This window comes from Mustela erminea, chromosome 3 (assembly GCF_009829155.1).
Source record: "Mustela erminea isolate mMusErm1 chromosome 3, mMusErm1.Pri, whole genome shotgun sequence".
Classification (NCBI taxonomy): Eukaryota; Metazoa; Chordata; class Mammalia; order Carnivora; family Mustelidae; genus Mustela; species Mustela erminea.
Window position 1 is genome coordinate 155,140,027 of NC_045616.1, and position 18,968 is coordinate 155,158,994.

The window sequence follows — 18,968 nt, forward strand, 5'->3', positions numbered from 1 at the left end:
TCCATCAGTTAATGGACTTTGGCCACCCGATATCAAAGTCTGTTGGTTTGCAAACTGACCTCCATATTCAGAGGGCAGGGAGAGACTGAAGAAAGAAGCAGAGACCACTCTAGATTGGTAGGCGGCAGGTTGAATAAGTAGGTGAACTTATTGACAAGGTTCAGCTTGGGTGGTTCCGCAGCCACTGGGCGGAATCTTAAAAGTTTACATGGGGGGCTCCTGGATGGCTCAGTGAGTTAAGCCTCTGCCTTCGGCTCAGGTCATGATCTCAGGGTTCTGGGATTGAGCCCTGCATCGGGCTCTCTGCTCAGCAGGGAGCCTGCTTCTTCCTCTCTCTCTGGCTGCCTGTCTGCCTACTTGTGATCTCTCTCTCTGTCAAATAAATAAATAAAATTAAAAAAAAAAAAAAAAAGTTTACACAGGCTTTAACCGGGTTCAGTCATATACCCAGTATGGATAACCTCAACCCCACATTTCTACCTCAAGGCTATATTCTTAGAGCAGCTTCTGAAAGTGGGGAAGGCAAACCCACACACATCCCAAGGACAGAGTGGGGAGTAGGGAGCCTCCAATGGCCCGGGTCCAGCTCTGGGGTTAACTGATTGTCATGTGTTCTTGATGATCTCCAGCAAAGCCATCCATTGCTGGGCAGAAGTGGCCAAAGAAGGAACAAATTTGAATTATAAAATATAAAATAAGAATTGCACTTTCTTTTTTGTGCGATGGAAGTTCATAAAATATAGCATTGAATGCAGCCCTTGAATTGGGAGCAAGAAAGAGAGTTTGGTCTTTTAAAACGCACTTAAGATTTTAAAATGTTACCAAGTATAATGTAAGTTTACAGTGATTCACTCAGGTTTGGGAAATAAAGGTTTAGAATATTTATTTGGACCTCATGAAATCTTCTCACATACAGACATAAGAGTTCAAATTGAGAAGGACACTCTGTGTTTGGGGGGCTCCCTGCCTTTGCTATTAGCATCATACCAGCCAACTTCTCTAATGTCTTACCGCATCGTCTGTGAAAGCACTAGGGGAGGTTCTTAAGAGAACATTTGTCCTGCAGGCTTACTTCACATCGGTGGGGCACAACCCGCGTATAAGCCTTCATTTTTCCTGGTTGCTGACTTGCAGCAGCTCATGCCTTTCTCTGAAACTGTGTTTCATCTCCGATGCAGGAGTCAGCAGGGCGCTGGGTGGGACAGAACGCCGGCCCCCAGGCTGCATCTTGCTACCGTCGGGTCTCCGGCCCCCCTGTACTTGCCTCACGGGGAAGCTGAGACCAGCCCAGCCCTTCTTACAGTAGACTTCCCAGGCTGCCATAGTAGGAAGCCACACCCAGAGGGGCTTAAACAGCAGGAATGTCTTTTCTCACAGTTCTGGAGGCCCAGAAGTCCAAGATCAAAGTGCCGGATTGGTGTGCTTTTGCTGAGAACACTCTTTGTGGTGGCCAGCTTCTCTCTGTGTCCTTGGAGGAAGGATGGAAAGAGTCTTTTCCTCTCTTTGTAAGGGCAACAGCCTTCTAAATCCCACCCTGATCTAGGCACTTAACCTTAATTACCTCCCGAAAGGCCCCATATCCAAATGCAGTGATATTGAGCGTTTGGGTTTGAGTGTACAGATTTGGGGCAGGGGCGATCCGGGGTAGAGGGAAGAGTCGGTACAGCTGCTCCTGCTTCTGAGCGTGTCGGTATTACCAAATCCAAATTCCAGCTCAGGAATTAGCAGATTAGCACCTATTCGCGGGAGAAAGACTTCTTACCCGTAGCTGTATAAAGAGAATGAAGAGATGTGAGAATCTGCAGGAAAACATCTGCTCTGCTCCTTGCCAAAGAGATCCAAAAGCAAAGGGATGAATTCTTCTATATAGAATTGGGGAAGCAGGAGAGGATCCTGAGGGCCGGTGTTGTTAATAGGGTGGGGAGGGAACTTCTCAGGGCAGTGCTGATGGTCCCGTGTGGTGAACCAGCCTGGCGGCAGGACAGTTTCTTTGGGCTCTCAGAGTCCACGCACCACTTCCTCATTCCACCAACACCACATCTAGGAATTTATTGAAAATGTCCCCATAAAAACGGGATAAAAATGATAAAAGATAATGTCAATTATGACGCATTGTGAATACTAGATACTCATTACATTTTTAGTATATGCACTGCCTAAGTGAGCACTTCATTATGTTTTTAAACTATGGAATAATTTTTGTTGACATAAGAAATAATTCATGCTGGGGCGCCTGGGTGGCTCAGTCAGTGAAGCGTCTGCCTTCAGCTCAGGTCACGATCCTGGGGTCCTGGGATCAAGCCCCCGTTGGTTGGTGGGCTCCCTGCTCAGTGGGGAGTCTGCATCTCTCTCTTCCTCTGCCCCTCCGTCCGCTCCTACGCACACTCTCTCTCTCTCTCAAAAAAAAAAAGTTCATGATATGTTGCTGAACAAAAATTAAAAAAAAAAAGTACTACCTCGTAGTACTCCATCATGTAAATCTTACTATATAGAATGAGTTAAATCAGAAAAAAAAAAAAAAATCCCATCAGAGAAACCTATACCAAATACCTAAGTAAATATCTGCCAGAATTACTGAGGATTGCTCTTCTTCTTTTTTTTTTCTTTCGTCTCCCTACGTTTTCCCTATTTCCTGGATTTAACACGGATCAACTATAAATTTTAATGGATTCGTTCTAATGAAAACTAAAGTACTTCACCGTTTCTTGCAAAGTCGGAAAGCTTCCAGCTTTCCACACTTACCATTGGGCAGCCCACGGCTTGCTTCTGGTGGCCTTCACGTGGTTCTCCTTCTCTCCTTGTGCTGTGAGCTCAGACAATGGCAGTGGAAGTTGGGCCGTCTGACCCATTCATACACAGGGATGGCCAATGGTTGAGTTAAGTCTGGACGTGAAAAATTACGAGGCCTGGGAATTATTCCAAGTCACTTCCGTTCACTCACAGAGGTTGCCTTGGGTGTAGTGGCAGCTCCGTACGGTGGGCTAAGCCCTGAAGCATTCACTTTTGTTTTGTTACTGCATAAGGAGAAAGGGGGGTAGATAAACAGACTTTCTCTTTTCTTAGCGTGTGTGGGTCGGAGTTGTCCAGTGCCCAAGGATATGCCTTGATTCATTGCGTATTAAATCCCGTATTTTATTATGACAGGTTATGCTCATTCTATTAAAAAATAACATTTTATAAAAATTGGCATATAGACTAAGCATTTATGAGGCAGCAGCCCAGATTATAAGAAATAGGCTGACACATCAAAGGACTCTAAAATAGAAATAAAAAGGGAGAAAACCTGAGATCTAGGCCCAATTATATAAATAACTTTGGGACCGTAGATAGTTTCTTTGTCAGAAAACAGGTTGTCCAGAATACTCGTCCAGAATTTGGATTCACATGGGCCCAATAAAATTTAGAAACATGAAAGTGAAAGTAATGACTGAAAACCTGCAAGACTCCTTTCATGGCTTCAGGCTGTCCTTGCGTAGTAGAGAGAGTCTCCTTTGGAAGCCACTGACATAGATACAAGTGGAGAGGCAGGGTTGGGAAGGGGGGAGGCGCTGCTCCCAAGACTGTCTTTCTGTTCTTCTTGCTTTCTGTCCTTGTCCTCCTAACCCCCATCTCTAAAACCTTTCCCAATTAGAAGGGCTTGGCTTTAAGACTGTGTTACCTGGCACACCATTTGTTAATCTGTTTATCTAAATCCTTGTAATTACGACCTTGATCAAATACTGCATATGAAAGCAAGTTGAATATGAAACTGTACTTTCTTCCTGTCTTCCCAACCCCAGCACCATAATTATTTAAATCACTTTCTTTCATCCTGTTGGTATCCATATCCTAAAATACCTTCTGTTTTTTAGCCAAGGTTGCATTTTGCTATACTATGTTTAATTTGATCTTTACTCTTTGCTCACATCCTGCTTACTAATACCATTTTCCCCAACCCTCCTATAAATTCTGTTTGTAACAGATTTATCTTTCCAATGCTATTCTAATCCTCTTTGGTAATATTATTAAAACAACTATCTAAAAGACAAAAACAAATCAAAACTAAGTTGGAATGTCCAATGAGAAAATTAGATGACCAGTCTTTTCATATATTTTAAGGACAATTCTAGAATAGAACCCTTTTCAATTAGCATCGCCCTAAATTATTAACTATTAACAAATGTATCACAGCACTGGGGTTCCTATGGAAGTTATGTTGCTTACTGTAAAACCCAGACTGCCCAGTTACAGTATAGTAGGAAATAGTTTTTAACATTCACATAAGTCCGGTTCCTGGAGGGACATGTAATATGATAGCTTTAGGCAAAAAAACAACTTTTTTTTTTTCCTCCCAGACTTTTTTTGAAGAGTGATTTTGTAGAGCCCTGGTAAAAATTGTCCTCCGTTAATTATTATTTCCTCTGCTGATAAGCATCACTAGGTAATATTTGTATCAAGTACTTTGGTCTTACTGGTCTTGTTTGAGAATAAGAAAAAAAATAACTTTTGGGATGCTGTTTTTAAGCTGTATCTGTCTGTTCATTTATGAATTGGGCTGCAGTAAAATGGTAGTTCAACTGGCCTTTTTTTTTTTAGACTCGGTACTTCTTCATTTCTTTACTCTTTCTCATTATCTTATGTGCCTTTTACTTCTTATTATCTCTTCTCCCACTTATCTCAAATATAAAATACAGAGTTGTGCGTAGATCCTGTAATTTGTTTGAGTTGATAGAGGAGAAGCCATTCTGTTTACTTGTATTGTTTCCTGTTCTGTAATGACGTCACTTGCTTTCTATGTAGTTCATGATTTTCATTTTTTCTAAAGAGTACTGCTGAAAGTTGCCTGATAGTTACGTCTGGGTGCAGTGGCCACATCCTGTTGCATTAAGCATGTTCTTTTGCATTGCAGGAGCTATGCCTGTCCCAGACCAGCCTTCGTCAACCTCCGAGAAGACCAGCTCCCTGAGCCCTGGCCTGACCACCTCTAATGGGGATGGCTCCGAAACAGAAACCACCTCTGCCATCCTCGCCTCGGTCAAAGAACAGGTAGACACATTCCACTTTTGTGACCTACTTATGGGAATGTACGAGAAGTTGTTCTTGCAGATGAACAAGGATGAGTCAGTGATGATGGAAGGAAATCATTATTTTCTCGCAGAATGTTGGTATTTCTTATAAAAATACTAAAATGGGACTATAATTGCTTTTGACTATGTTTTTATTCATGATTTAGGCAGTTTTCCTTGAAAAATATTCCATACCGGGGAAAGAACACTTAATAGTCAGAAATCCCTACTGGTGAAGTTTTGGTAGATTTGGTGATGGACCTGACATTTAGTACAGTTCTAGGTATTAGGCCAAATAATTGGTCTTTAGGAAATATAAAGTCTAAAAAAAAAAAAAAGAAAAAAGAAAGTCTAATCAACAAACAAAATAAATCCAGAAGTATAAAAAATTGGTATGGTGAGAGCAGATGAATACTATGTTGGGTCAAGGAAAATTGGTCTTTCTAGTGTTTCTGAGATAGTTCTGGAAGAATGCATTTTAGAATTTTCCCTATAAAATGAATTGCAGTCTGAGTAGTTCTTCCTCCAACATTACTTTGGCCTTATAAATGGCTAAGTAAGTAAAATCTGAAGTCTTGGATTTAAAAACCAATTTTCTTAAAAGTCGTGTTTCTTGTAACTAAAAGGTTACGGTAAATAATCAAAGAAAGCTGGAAAATCAAGATTTTTATTTTTCACTTCTTTTAGCATGTGCCGGAATATAAATCCTAATTTAAAAAAAATTAAGAAATCATCCTGTGTGTGGGGTTATATGACTCGAGGGTGTGAATAAGCAACAGCACCGGTCAGGCTATCATCAGAGAAGCTGAGGGAGGATCCACTGACAAGGGGATCAATGATGCTGTCAGTCAAATGTTTGTCACCAGGGAGGGAAGTGGGCTGCTAAGGAGGGACACAAAGGAAAGCCGAATAGAGCCACTGGATAATCTGGTTTGTGAAAATGGTCAGTAAGTAGGGAACAGGCTGTATCGCTGGATTAGTTTGCTTCCAGAAACCCACTCATGCATGTTGGCTGATTACGTTTGAGGGGAGATAGAAGGAAGGAGCAAAGATCCGCGCCAGTTCCCGCACTCCAGATACCCCGTGTTCAAGTTGGTTTACGGCATGGTTTCTTTCTCATATATCTAGAAGTCTTGCTGGGCCACTAACTTTAGACTACGGACAAAATGTAAGACAGGAGGAATAAATTTAATAAGAAAATGACAAGACCTATCTGATGACAACTGTAACATTTTTTTCAAAAGACATAAAGTAATTAAGAATAAATAACAAAGCGTACTATGATCCTGTGTAGAAAAGCGTGGTTATCGTGATAATGTTACTCTCCCAAATTTAGATAAAAACTTTAGGCTGTTGTAATAAGATCTTGTGGCTGATTGTTTCTTTGGCAAACTGGATCAAACTATTTTAAAGATCGTGTGGGAGCATAAATCTATGAGAGTTACAAGGAAATTTTAATAGATTTTATCTTACGATTCTCAACACTGTAGTGTCCAGTTGGCCCAAAGTGGAAAGAATGCTCTCTCTGTAGGACATAACTGAGGGTTCAGAATCACAAGGACATATTCAACATAAAATGGTAGAAAAAAATAGGCCAAGAGAAAATATGTGCCAAATATGACAAAGTGTTGATATAATTAATATATTAATGCTTCCTAATGTTGATGGGAAAAAAATGAAAAAAGCAAAATAACAGAATAGAAAACTAGGCAAAAAATGTGAACAGTTTGCTGAAGAAAAATGCAAAAAACCAATGACTATATGGAAATGTTTTCCACTCTACTAGTCAGAGATATAAAATTCAAGATGAAAATACGATTTTCTTTGTTCTACCAAATAGACAAGCCTTAAAAAAATAGTATATATTATAATCTAACTAAAGTTTGAGGAAATGCACATTCTTTGTCTTTCCATATGAGAATGTGCAGTGCTGTAATCTTTGTTTAAAATGTATATTGCTATGAACTGGCATTAACAGTGTTCAGTAACCTTTGATTAGTCATGCTTAGACATATGTAGTATAGAAATGGGTTATTTCGACCATAAGATTTTATGTATATGGATGTTTACTTCAAAATTATCTTGGATAGAAAAAAAGGAGAACAATGTTGATTGATGAAGAATTGAAAAAAATATATATCTTTCACATAAAGCTATATCCTTCGTATGTAGTTATTAATACAAATGAGTTAGAGCTATGTATTACACCTTTGAAAAATTTATATTATCCTGTTTTTAAATGACAATAATAAATATTTTGTGTTGTTTACCATGTTTATAAACATCTAGACAAGTGTAGGAGAAAATAAATCAAACTGTTAACATTGGTTACTGTACATGCATAGAATTAGATGGAAGTAGGAGTGGGCAGAGGGTATAGAGGACAGGGAAGACAGTCCAAAATGGGAGAAAGAACTGGGAGACTGGAATACCTACCAGTTGGATTTGGATAATGGGAAATACCACGTGAGCTGAGATAGCTTTATCTGTAGTTGAAAGAGTGGATGAGCTGCTTACAGCAAAAATACATTACTGTGAATAAAATGGCCTCCCCAAATCGTTGATGAGAATTTAATAAAAACTTACTGTGAAGAGTTTTTTTCTTTTAATCAGAATAGGTCCATTGTCCAATTTTGGGTTGGAAAGGTGAGATTCCTTGGGGCTGGTAACTAACATGAGCAGGCATGAAAGCCTGTTCCGGAAACGGAGTAGAGCAGCTTGAGGCACCTGCATTAGAGGCCCAGGCATCAGGTTTTGTGGGCAGCATCTGCCCAGGTAAAGGCAAAATCAACGAGTAGGTATGTCCCTGGGCGTCAATGGAGTAGCCTACTGCAGACAAGCAATATTTTCCTTCCCCAGAGATTTTGTCCAAAACTATTCTTAAGGTTTCCATCATCTCTTTTCCTGAGGTCTAGACTACTATCTATGGAACTAAAGCTAAGTTAAATGTATTTGAAAAAAAAAAATAGCTATGATGAAAGAAAAGCAACTTTAAAAGTTAATATCTTTTATGATTTTTAATGATTATATACATAATATATTTATAAATCTTCTCATCTGAATATTGCTTGCCTGGTCCTTTTTAGGTGCTAATGAGAAGTAGCTTTTTTTGACTAAAAATTCCATTTCTTAAGATAGAGGAGTTCAAGGAAGAAATTTTAAGGCATCACTCTTATGTCCTACCCTGGTCCTGTCTTCTTGGGTACCAACTCTGTGGGAGAGAAGTCATTTTCTATCACAAGAGGCATATATTCTGAGCTAACTGCCAAGTAATAGGTTGGATAATTTATTTACTCATGCATTAAATGTATTGAGCACTTTATATATGCAAAGTACAATAGAGGGTAATAAAGGAAGTACATGTATAAAGAAAACTCAGTTTGATAGTTTATTGAAATAAATTGTTATGACTAAGAACTTAAGTTTTTAGGCAGGCAGTTAACATTGCATAGAAATAAATTCTGGTTTATAACCACAGAATGAACTTAATTTATGACAAGCCCTAAGTCATGAAACGCATCAGCCTGATATGTATGGTGTGACTGAGATATTTGTAAACCGAGTCCTAGAGTCCTTAAAACCAGCAACCATGGCTTGCTCAATGAAAAGGTGTTTGTTGATTTTTTTTCTTTGTTCTAATTTCCCATCTTGATTGCTTTTTAACTGGTGAATTTTACACTTTTATATCAACAGAAATAGAACCATGATTTATGTTACATTCTTCAGGTAATTTTCTGAATTTCAGACATATCTGTCTCACTTCCAAGTTACCATTAAGAGAGAAGAACCTAATTCCTTTTTCCTCTCCTGTGAGTGTCTTTCACCAGCAGAGGAGGGGAGGATGGAGGTCAGGCATGTGGTGACTCTGGTCACATGATTTGGATAAATAACTAAGAGGGGTGATTGAAACTATTCATTACAAACAGCCGCCGATAAGATGGGGTGGCTTAAAGGGGCAAAAATGGTGAAGGGATTCTATTTTAAGGATGGGAGATATCCCTATGATGATGACAGTGACCCATAGAAAGAGAATTTAATGATGTTCTAGAAAGGAGGAATAATTTTGGGGGGGAAAAGTCACCAAGTAGTTGAGAGCAAATGGGACCCAGGGTATCAGTGGAGAGAGTGGCTTTTGGGACAAAGACAGTTCATCCAGGAGAATGGGAGAGAGGCAAAAAAGTACATGGTCTTAGGTCCGCAAGCGGCTTGGTGTTGGAAACTCTACCCCTCTCATCAGATGGGCACAGTCAGCTTGTTTGAGTTGGACCTATTGGGAGTCTGAGGTGAGCTGGGCTGAGCAGAGGTGAAGGGGGAGAGATTGAAGGTGAGGGATGCAAGACAGTGTTTATAATGATGGGTCTTGGAATTGAAAGGGCGTGGAAGTAGGTCAAAGAAAACTTGGTAGGGACAGCGCATTCACAGTGCCTGTGTATCGATTGTGATAGCTTGGGAGATCTGTGCTTAAAATCCAGAATTTAAAAGCAATTACTGTTAATGTTGAGACCTAGGTTATCCCTCTGGGAGATGAGATCAAAATGAGGAAGGAGAGAGAAACCTTGTTGACTTTGTGAAAGGAAGTGGTGAGTGATGATGAGGCCAGAACAGTGGTGATGAGCAGTGAAGCCCTCCAGTCGCCCTCGGTGGGGAGGGGACCCTGATGTTGCCACGTGCCTGCGAGAAGCACACTGAAGTCGGCTTGTGGGGGGTGTGGGAGCGCGCATCCTGATCTTCACTCGTGTGTTTTCATTGTTTTCACTGTTACAATGTTGGTCTGCACTTCGAGACAGGAATTTATGGTCTCTCACATTGTGTACCCTTGTCTGTATTTTTGTCTTAAATCAATGTGGTGCTCTTTTGCTCTTAAGAAAACGACTTTCCTAAAAAATATTTATTTCATAATAATATTTCTTCCCCTTCAGTTGACCATTGTTTGGTTTGATCATTGTATATTTCTAAAATTGGCATCTAAGCAATCTTCTTACATAAGCTAGAAAAATTATGGGGCATTTTAAGAAAACTTTAGAGCTCATATGGTTTAGTGACATTTATAAATTATTGTGGCCCAGATAAATGCATTTTTTGGGTAATGATTCTACCAGCAGAGTTCCTTTATTTATTTATTTATTTATTTATTTTTATTTAAATTCAATTAGCTAATGTATAAAACATCGTTAGTTTCAGATGTACACGTCAATAACTCATCAGTTGCATACAACCACCCAATGCTCATCACATCACATGCCGTCCTACAGTCCATCACCCAATTATCCCATCCCCCCACCCACCTCTGCTCCAGCAAGCCGCAGTTTGTTCCTATGGTTAAGAGTCTCTCACGGTTTGTCTCTCTCTCTCTGCTTACTTCCCGTTCAGTTTTCCCTCCTTTTGCTTATGGTCCTTTGCACCGTTTCTTATATTCCACATGCGAGTAAAACCATATGATATTTGTCTTTCTCCGATTGACTTATTTCACTCAGTTCCATCCAAGTCAATGTAAATGATAAGTATTCATCCTTTCTGATGGCTGAATAGTATTCCATTGTGTGTATCTGTACCACATCTTCTTTATCCACTCATCTGTCTGTGGTCAGCATGGCTCTTTCCGTAGTTTATCTATTGTGGACATTGCTGTTATAAACACTGGGTTGCCCGTGTCCCTTCAGATCATTACATTTGTATCTTTGTGATAAATACCTAGTAATGCAATTGCTGAGTTGTAGGGTAGCGCTATTTTCAACTTTTTGAGGAACCTCCATGCTGTTTTCCAGAGTGGCTGCACCAGCTTGCATTCCCACCAACAGTGTAGGAGGGTTCCCCTTTCTCCGCATCCTCGCCAACCTTTACTATTTTCTGACTTGTTAATTTTAGCCATTCAGACTGATGTGAGGTGGTATCTTACTGTGGTTTTGATTTGCATTCCCCTGATGCCATGTGATTTTGAGCATTTATTTTAGTGTCTGTTAGCCATTTGTATGTCTTCTTTGGAGAAATATCTGTTCATGTTGTCTGCCTGTTTCTTGACTGGATTATTTGGTTTTGGGTGTTGAGTTTCTTAAGTTCTTTATAGATCTTGGATATTAGTCCTTTATCTGATATGTCATTTGCACATATCTTCTCCCATTCCATAGGTTGCCTTCTATTTATTTATTTATTTATTTATTTATTTTATTTTTTCAGTGTTCCAAGATTCATTGTTTATGCACCACACCCACTGCTCCCTGCAATACAGGCCCTCCTCAGTACCCCCTAGGCTCTCCCAACCTTCCACTCCTCTCCCCTCCAAAACCTTCAGTTTGTTTCTCAGAGTCCACAGTCTCTCATGGTTTGTCTCCCCCTCTGATTTCCCCCAATTCACTTTTCCTTTCCTTCTCCTAATGTCCTCCATGTTATTCCTTATGCTTCACAAGTAAGTGAAACCATATGATAATTGACTCTCTCTGCTTGACTTATTTCACTCAGCATAATCTCCTCTAGTCCCATCCACGTTGATACAAAAGTTGGGTATTCATCCTTTCTGATGGAGGCATAATATTCCAATGTATATATGGACCATATCTTCTTTATCCATTTGAAGGGCATCTTGGCTCTTTCCAGAGTTTGGCAACTGTGGCCATTGCTGCTATGAACATTGGGGTACACATGTTCCTTCTTTTCACTGCATCTGTATTTTTGGGGTAAATAGGTTGCCTTTAGTTTTGTTGGCTGCTTCCTTTGCTGTGCAGAAGCTTTTTATCTTGATGAAGTCTCGATAGTTCATTTTTGCTTTTGTTTCCCCTGCCTTTGGAGATGTGTCTAGCAAGAAGTTGCTGTGGCTAAGGGCAAAGAGGTCACGGCCTGTGTTTTCCTCTAGGATTTTGATGGATTCGTGTCTCACATTTAGGTCTTTCACCAATTTTGAGTTTATTTTTGTGTATGATTTAAGGAAATGTTCCACTTTCATTCTTCTGTATATGGCTATCCAATTTTCCCAGCACCACTTGTTGAAGAGGCTGTCCTTTTTCCATTGGATGTTCTTTCCTGTTTTGTTGAAAATTAGTTGACCAGAGAGTTGAGGGTCAATTCTGGGTTCTCTGTTTTCTTCCATTGATCTATGTGTCTGTTTTTGTGCCAGTATCATACTGTCTTGATGATTACAGCTCTGGTGACTAATCCTTTTTAAAGTACTGTTGGATCCTATTGGCTAATATCTTGGTGAGAATTTTTGCATTCATGTTCATCAGGGATATATCAGTCTATAGTTTTCCTTTTTAGTGAAGTCTTTGTCTGGTTTTGGGATCAAAGTAATGCTGGCCTCATAGAATGAGTAAGGAAATTTTCTTTCCATTTCTGTTTTTTTGAAACAGCTTCCAAAGACTAGTTAATAATTCTTCTTTAAATGTTTGGTAAAGTTCCCCTGGGAAGACATTCAGCCATGGGCTCTTGTTTGTTGCAAGATTTTTGATGACTGCTTCAATTTCTTTGCTTGTTATGGGTCTGTTCACCTTTTCTATTTCTTCCTGTTTCAGTTTTGGTAGTTTATACATTTCTAGGAATGCATCCATTTCTTCCAGATTGCCTAATTTGTTGGCATATAATTGCTCATAATATGTTCTTAAAATTGTTTGTATTTCCTTGGTGTTGGTCGTGATCTCTTCTCTTTCATTCATGATTTTATTAATTTGGGTCCCCAAAGTACATTTATTAGTGAATACATTAAATAGAAATTTCTAGGCATATAACACTGTATGCAAATATGTCATTTCATTGTATTTGTTTGGTAGATGTCAACTATGTGCATAGGACTATGTTATCAGATTGTCAGATGTCAACTATGTGCATAGGACTATGTTTCCCTGGGTGATAGATACATAGATTTGAAGTTTGCCTTCAAATTATTATCAGATGTCAACTATGTGCATAGGACTATGTTTCCCTGGGTGATAGATACATAGATTTGAAGTTTGCCTTCAACTATTTAGCAATGAAGTTAAAAATATGTCACACTTATATATAAAATATTTTTTAAAATCAAAGATGAAATTTTAAGAAAATTCTCTAGTCCATTTACTTAAAAACTCCAGGTGCTATAGATTGATAAAAACATTCCTTAAGTTGATAGTATTTATAACCCTCGACACTCTATTGCTACAGTAACTTCTCTTGTTCCCTACATTGCATGAGGATTGCAGTCAAGTTCTTGATTTTAGAAGAATTTTTGGGTACCATTTTTTAAACCATCAATGACTTCTAGGTAATAAAATAGAAATTTTCTTGCTTTTAATCACTTCTCTTATTATACTTAATAAAGGAAAATAGGAGTAAAGGCATTTCTGAGCTCCCACTATGGGCAAAACTACTGCACAGAGTACTTTACATATGTTATATCATGTGAAAGCATTAAGAAAGCATTTTTATAAATTCATCTTACATAAAATCTAAAGAAAACTTGATAATTTACATCAGCTCATGGTGAAGATAGTGTACCTTTATTTTTATATAGCTTCTAAATTTATAATGTTTAAGTTTCATTAGTTCTGTATAGAAAGAATTTGATTGGGAAGGAGCATATTATAAAATGCTCCTTTAATTAGTCTTCTTCCAGTGTCACATGTCATTGCCACATCTTTCAGCATTATTATTGCCACTGTAATGTGCAACAATAGTTTCTGATAATGCCATGTGGAAAATGACCTATAACTATTAATCAGTTTCCAAACTATGTCTTGGAAAAGCATTTCATGAAAGTAATGACAAAATTACCAGCCATGAAAAAGAAGAAATTAAATCACCTTTAGGAAAGGTCAAGAAGATAGGGAGGGATTATCTGCAAAGACTAGTGAACTTTATATTCATTTAGTCAGAGAAAAAAGAATTATATTTATTGTAGTACCACAAGTTGAACTCTTTCTGTATATTAAAATTGAAATAAGAATTGCTTGATGATTTTTGAGTTTATTTCTTAAAATAAATCCTTGAATATCTTTCTTTTTTTTTTTCATGGAAGAAAAGCATGTAGTGTTTCCCTTCCTTTCATTGTTAGAACATGAACTAGGGTGGGAACTGTGGGGGCCTTTTTCGAGAGGTGGACTGAGATAGGAAGGTGTAAGCTCGGAGTCTGTAGAGCTGGGTGTTGGTGGAAGGTGTGGTTTGGAACAAGGAAGGGTAGATCTCAGAGTCAATAAGGATCAGAAAGCTTTGTAGAGATCCCATACACAGACAAGGTGCAGATGACTGACCAAACTGGGTCTTTAGACTGGCAGCAAAACAAAGACAGAAACACAGTGGTGTGTGTAGAACCGAGGAGCTCCAAGTTGGAAGGAAAGGGAGTGATCAGGAGGCCGCAGAGTGATGGAATCTCGTGGGTTTGATTGAAGCATCTGTGTTTCTTTGTGGATTCCGGATCTTTTGCACCGCAGAGGTGATGACTGGAAACTACAGATAAAGGGGCAATAAGGATCCTAAGCCGCTTGTGAAAGATCTTGGAATTAGTGCCAGGAGTTCTAGTGATGAGTGAAGAATTCTCTAATTGTGGATGGACCGTCTCCCTCCCTTCTTCCCCTCACCCGCCATGCTTTTTATACTTACTCCGTTCTTGCCTCTAAGTTATTTTGAATTTTTTCCTAAAACTTAATTTTTTCTTAAAAATTGACTTTGTAAGTCTTCTCAAGATACATGTATACTTATTCACCTTTTTAATCACCCCAAATTCTATTCCAAGAATTAGTTCACTTGAATGCTGTCTGCTGTCTTCTCTTTGAAGCTATTAGGAGTTGGGTTTTCTAGGGACTGGAGGCTATGATGGAAAAAATAAAAATGGGCTTAGCTTTTATATGCTAAATTAGAAGATGAGATTTTCATATGTGGGGTTTTGTAACATGACCTAAGAGTGCATTTCTAGTGCCTTTTTTATATTTAGCATTAGAGTTCATTGCTAAATATTCTTATATGGGAATGCTGGGGTGGCTTAGTCATTAAGTGTCTGCCTTCTGCTCAGCTTATGATCCCAGGGTGCTGGGATCCAGCCCTGCATTGGGCTCCCTACTCAGCAGGAAGCGTGCTTCTCTCTCTCCCATTCCTCCTGCTTGTGTTCCCTCTCTCGAAGTCTCTCTCTCTGTCAAATAAATAAATAGAATTCTAAAAAAAAAGTCATATATGAAATCATATTTCTTTAAATGATATTAAATATATTATATTAAATATTACACATAATATTAAATATGTTATTAAAATATTCTTTTAAATATAGTTTGAAAATTTCTACAAATTTTTCCATTACAAAGTAATTTTATGCGCATTGTGAAAATGTCTAAGAACTCAGTAAGGAATGAAGATAAAAATTTTATTTAAAAGTAATATGGCAGCTAGAGGTTGTGGCAAATATTTGGAAAGAGTTCCTTCTAAGATTTTTATATGAATATATAATTATTTGTACAAAATCTTTATTTTCCTTTATAAATATTTTATACTTCTTTGTGCACTTAATACTACTATATCAAGAGTATTTTTTCTTATCACTATTATATTAAAACCTTTTTTAATGGCTACATATGTAGATACACTGTGAGTTATTTAGCATTATAATTTTATTGAACTTTTCTATCCTTGTTGATCTGTTAAGTTGATTCAATTTTCTCAGAATGAAACAAAAATGACATGTCGTACTTCCTTGCACATACATCATTGGGCCTGCTTTGACAGGAGTTGCCTGGAGCAAAGTTTTGAGAAAGAGTTTAAAGACCCTTACAAACTCACTGGGAAAATATGTCATAATTAGTTACTGATAAGAGCCATGGGCAGGACATATGAAGCAGGAGCTCCAGGGGTATAATCGTCAGTGCCCGTGCACAGGGTTTGCACAGAGTAGGAAATTGACAAGTAGAATGTACTAGAGGGAATAAATAGGGAAAACATGTTTAGTATTCAAAATAACTATACCAAATATGGTAGAGATAGTGAAGACAAACATACAAAATACTATAGGACAGAGGAAACATTATTAAATAGTATCTCAAAATAACAAAAATGGTTTTAAAAAGGTTAGATACTAAATTTCCTTAGAATGTTACTATTCTTATAAAATATACATGACCTATTTCTGCAAACTAAGTAAAACTTATTTCATCAGAAATATAATTAAATAATGACTTTTATTCAGTATCTTCTGTTTATGACCAAAGAAACTCAAACTTTAAAAAAAAATTTAGTTTATTTACCTAAAGCCATATAAGAAATTACCACAGAAGTTAAATGAGAAAATTAGCCTATTTTATTCTGAATCCAGTGCTCTTTTCACTAAACTACACTCTCTCATAATTTAATAATAGGCTTCAATATATTGTCTAATATTTTTCACAAGAGAAACATTTCTTTATGAACAAGGTTTGCTGATGTCAAGTTCATTGATGTCCCTGCCTGTGTAAGCTCCTAGGAAAAGAGAGGAAAAGAGAGGCAGATAAGTTCCTATCAATTTGATCTCCAATTAAATTTTGGCATCTGAAGGAATCATTAATGAGAGTCTAAACAAAAAGAATTCTAGGAACTTACACACCTCACTGTTAGTTCATGTCTGTAGAGGAAGTGGGGTAGAAAAGGGGTACCGTGAGCTGACTGCCACAACATTGTTTCCATTGGATGTTCTGTTTCCGAGAGTCAGTGGCATGGTGGGAATTTCTCTCCAGCATGCTTCAGCGATGCAGGTAAACATGCCCGTAGCAGCGCGTCCATCGTGTTCAAGCTGCCATCACTCACCGCGGTCATTAAAGGAAATGTGCAAGTTCATGTCCCAGTCTCTAAATGAGCTGGCTCTATGGCCTGCTGCCGTTAAAGGAAAAAAAAAAAAAAAAAAAAAAAGGAAAGATCAGCATCTTTCTCTTTGATGTCAAGTTCTGACTTTCCATTCTGCTTATGGTCTCAGAAGTAGCTGGCCACTTGCCTAATTACTAGGAGAGGGAAGGGCTCAATATTAAAATACAAAAAACAAACGAACAGAAGTCTCTCTGGACAGGTCATCCTCAGCATTTCGTAGCCAATACTAAGTAGCTACATTCAGCCCCTCAGTAAATTTAGTTACCTGGGGGTGAGTTTGCAGCTTGCACATCCTAGAAGGTCTGCTCGATGAAGAAGTTTTATGTTCAAAATGGAAACTTAAAGTTCTGCAAAATTCAATCCAAGATTCTTTCATAATTGCAGGCAAGTCTGTTCTATTTTGGGAAGTAGAACTCTGAGGTGTCAAACAGGGGTGTTTAACTCTCTGAGTTGATTCCAAGTTCTTAGAGTACACTTGGAACCCTGTAGGTCAGCACTCGTACCCATCACCTCTATGCAGACAAAAAATCAGCTTCGTACTGAGCCTACCCGTTAGCTAATAGAGACACTTTTAATAAATGATACCACATACTCTAAATACTTGTCAGAAGCCTGCAATTACCTGCTGCAGACCTCCTGTCAAAAGCCAGAGGCAATTTATTCTTAAAATTAATAATCTAGATTGTAAATTCTTTCTATTTTGGGAACTCTGCCCGTAACAGGAACAGCATCTCAGCCCTCCCTGGGAATGCCTTCCAAAAACATTTGGCTTTAATAACACTGCAGCAGTATGATGACTCTGTCTTTATGGAGACCCAAGATAAGAGATCACCATCCTGGGAGCTTTTCTGGATTGTGTGAAACCTGATACTGGAAACCCTTCTCACACTGTTGTCACTTGACTTAATGGAAATGAAATATTTTAGAATCACACACGTACTCCTACTATAAAAATAGTGATGATAACAGTAACAGTGATAATTACTAAAAATTATAATTCTTTTTCTGAAAAACACCTAATTAATTAAACTGTGGAGCAGGTCTGTGGCTGGGTCTCCCTTCCTTACTGTTGCATTGCTGGCCCCCCAGAATAGTGTCAGACACAGAACGGGAGTCCAAAGTATTTGTGTTGAGGGTATGAGTTCACTAAGGAACTTACTGTGTTTTTCTGTTTCATTTCAGCTAAAAAGTGAATGTTCTGCTTAATCATCATAAAAAGCTTTAGTTGTGTGGTACAAAGTCTTACCTCCATTGTTGCATTGCTCATATTCTTTACCTTTATTTTCATGGTCGTGTTGGGTTTGTGTCTTCCCCTTTGAGCTTCCTGCATCTCATTTCAGAATTAGCTATTCACTTTGATGAATCCCAAGTTCCCTAATTGCAATTTCTTCTGTAAACAACCCAAATTGAAACTCATTTAATCAAGTGGAATGTCATATATTCAATTTAAGATGAGGGATATTAACTTAAACATATCCTTCATTAATAAAATAGATAACCAGACGTCTTTCTTTTCTTGAGCTAGACTGTGTGTCTTATTTTAACCCAAAACAAAACACTCCCTATTAGTACATGAATCGGCAACTTCACATATAAAAAACACATACATATCCACTTCCTTTTGTTTATATGCAGCTATCCCAAATTTATCATTTTTTAAAAGATATTTCTTCCAATGATTTCTCCTTTTTCTTTCAATGATTTTTAAGTGTTCTTTGAAAACATACGTTCCCCCAGAGTTTAGAACAGTTCAATGTGTGCTTATTATTATTTGCTTATCTTGTTTTCCTTTGTGCTTGGGAAATTTTTCACATATTTGTACGGGGTGAAGCTTTTAACATTGTAGTATTAAAAATTGAATTATTGTGGATTTTGAAGTTTTTCTGTAGTAGCTGTTCATTTATATATATAATGGCGGTATGCCATAAGTGTTTTATATTTGTGGAGTTGTGTTTGCTGTTGTTGCCTTTTTTTTTTTTAAAAACATAGTAGCATAAGATATATTTTGAGCATATTTATATGGAAGTTTCTGGACACAGAGGGAGCTTACTTCTCCATAACTTTATAAGGGAGTAATGCCAGCCTTATCTCCAGGTTACAGGAAACAGAGTCTTCATATAAAAATGTTATAAGGATTTCTGT

At 38.0% G+C, this 18,968-nt stretch overlaps 1 protein-coding gene across 3 annotated transcripts in view; it reads left to right on the forward strand.

The window, feature by feature from the left end:
* Positions 1 to 18,968, forward strand: part of CTNND2 (catenin delta 2) — a 901,368-nt gene that overhangs the window by 149,045 nt on the left and 733,355 nt on the right. For all 3 annotated transcript variants that reach the window (XM_032337744.1, XM_032337745.1, XM_032337748.1), the window contains exon 2: positions 4,889 to 5,025. In XM_032337744.1, coding sequence (XP_032193635.1) covers positions 4,889 to 5,025 — 137 coding nt within the window. The remainder of the gene's footprint in view (positions 1 to 4,888; positions 5,026 to 18,968) is intronic.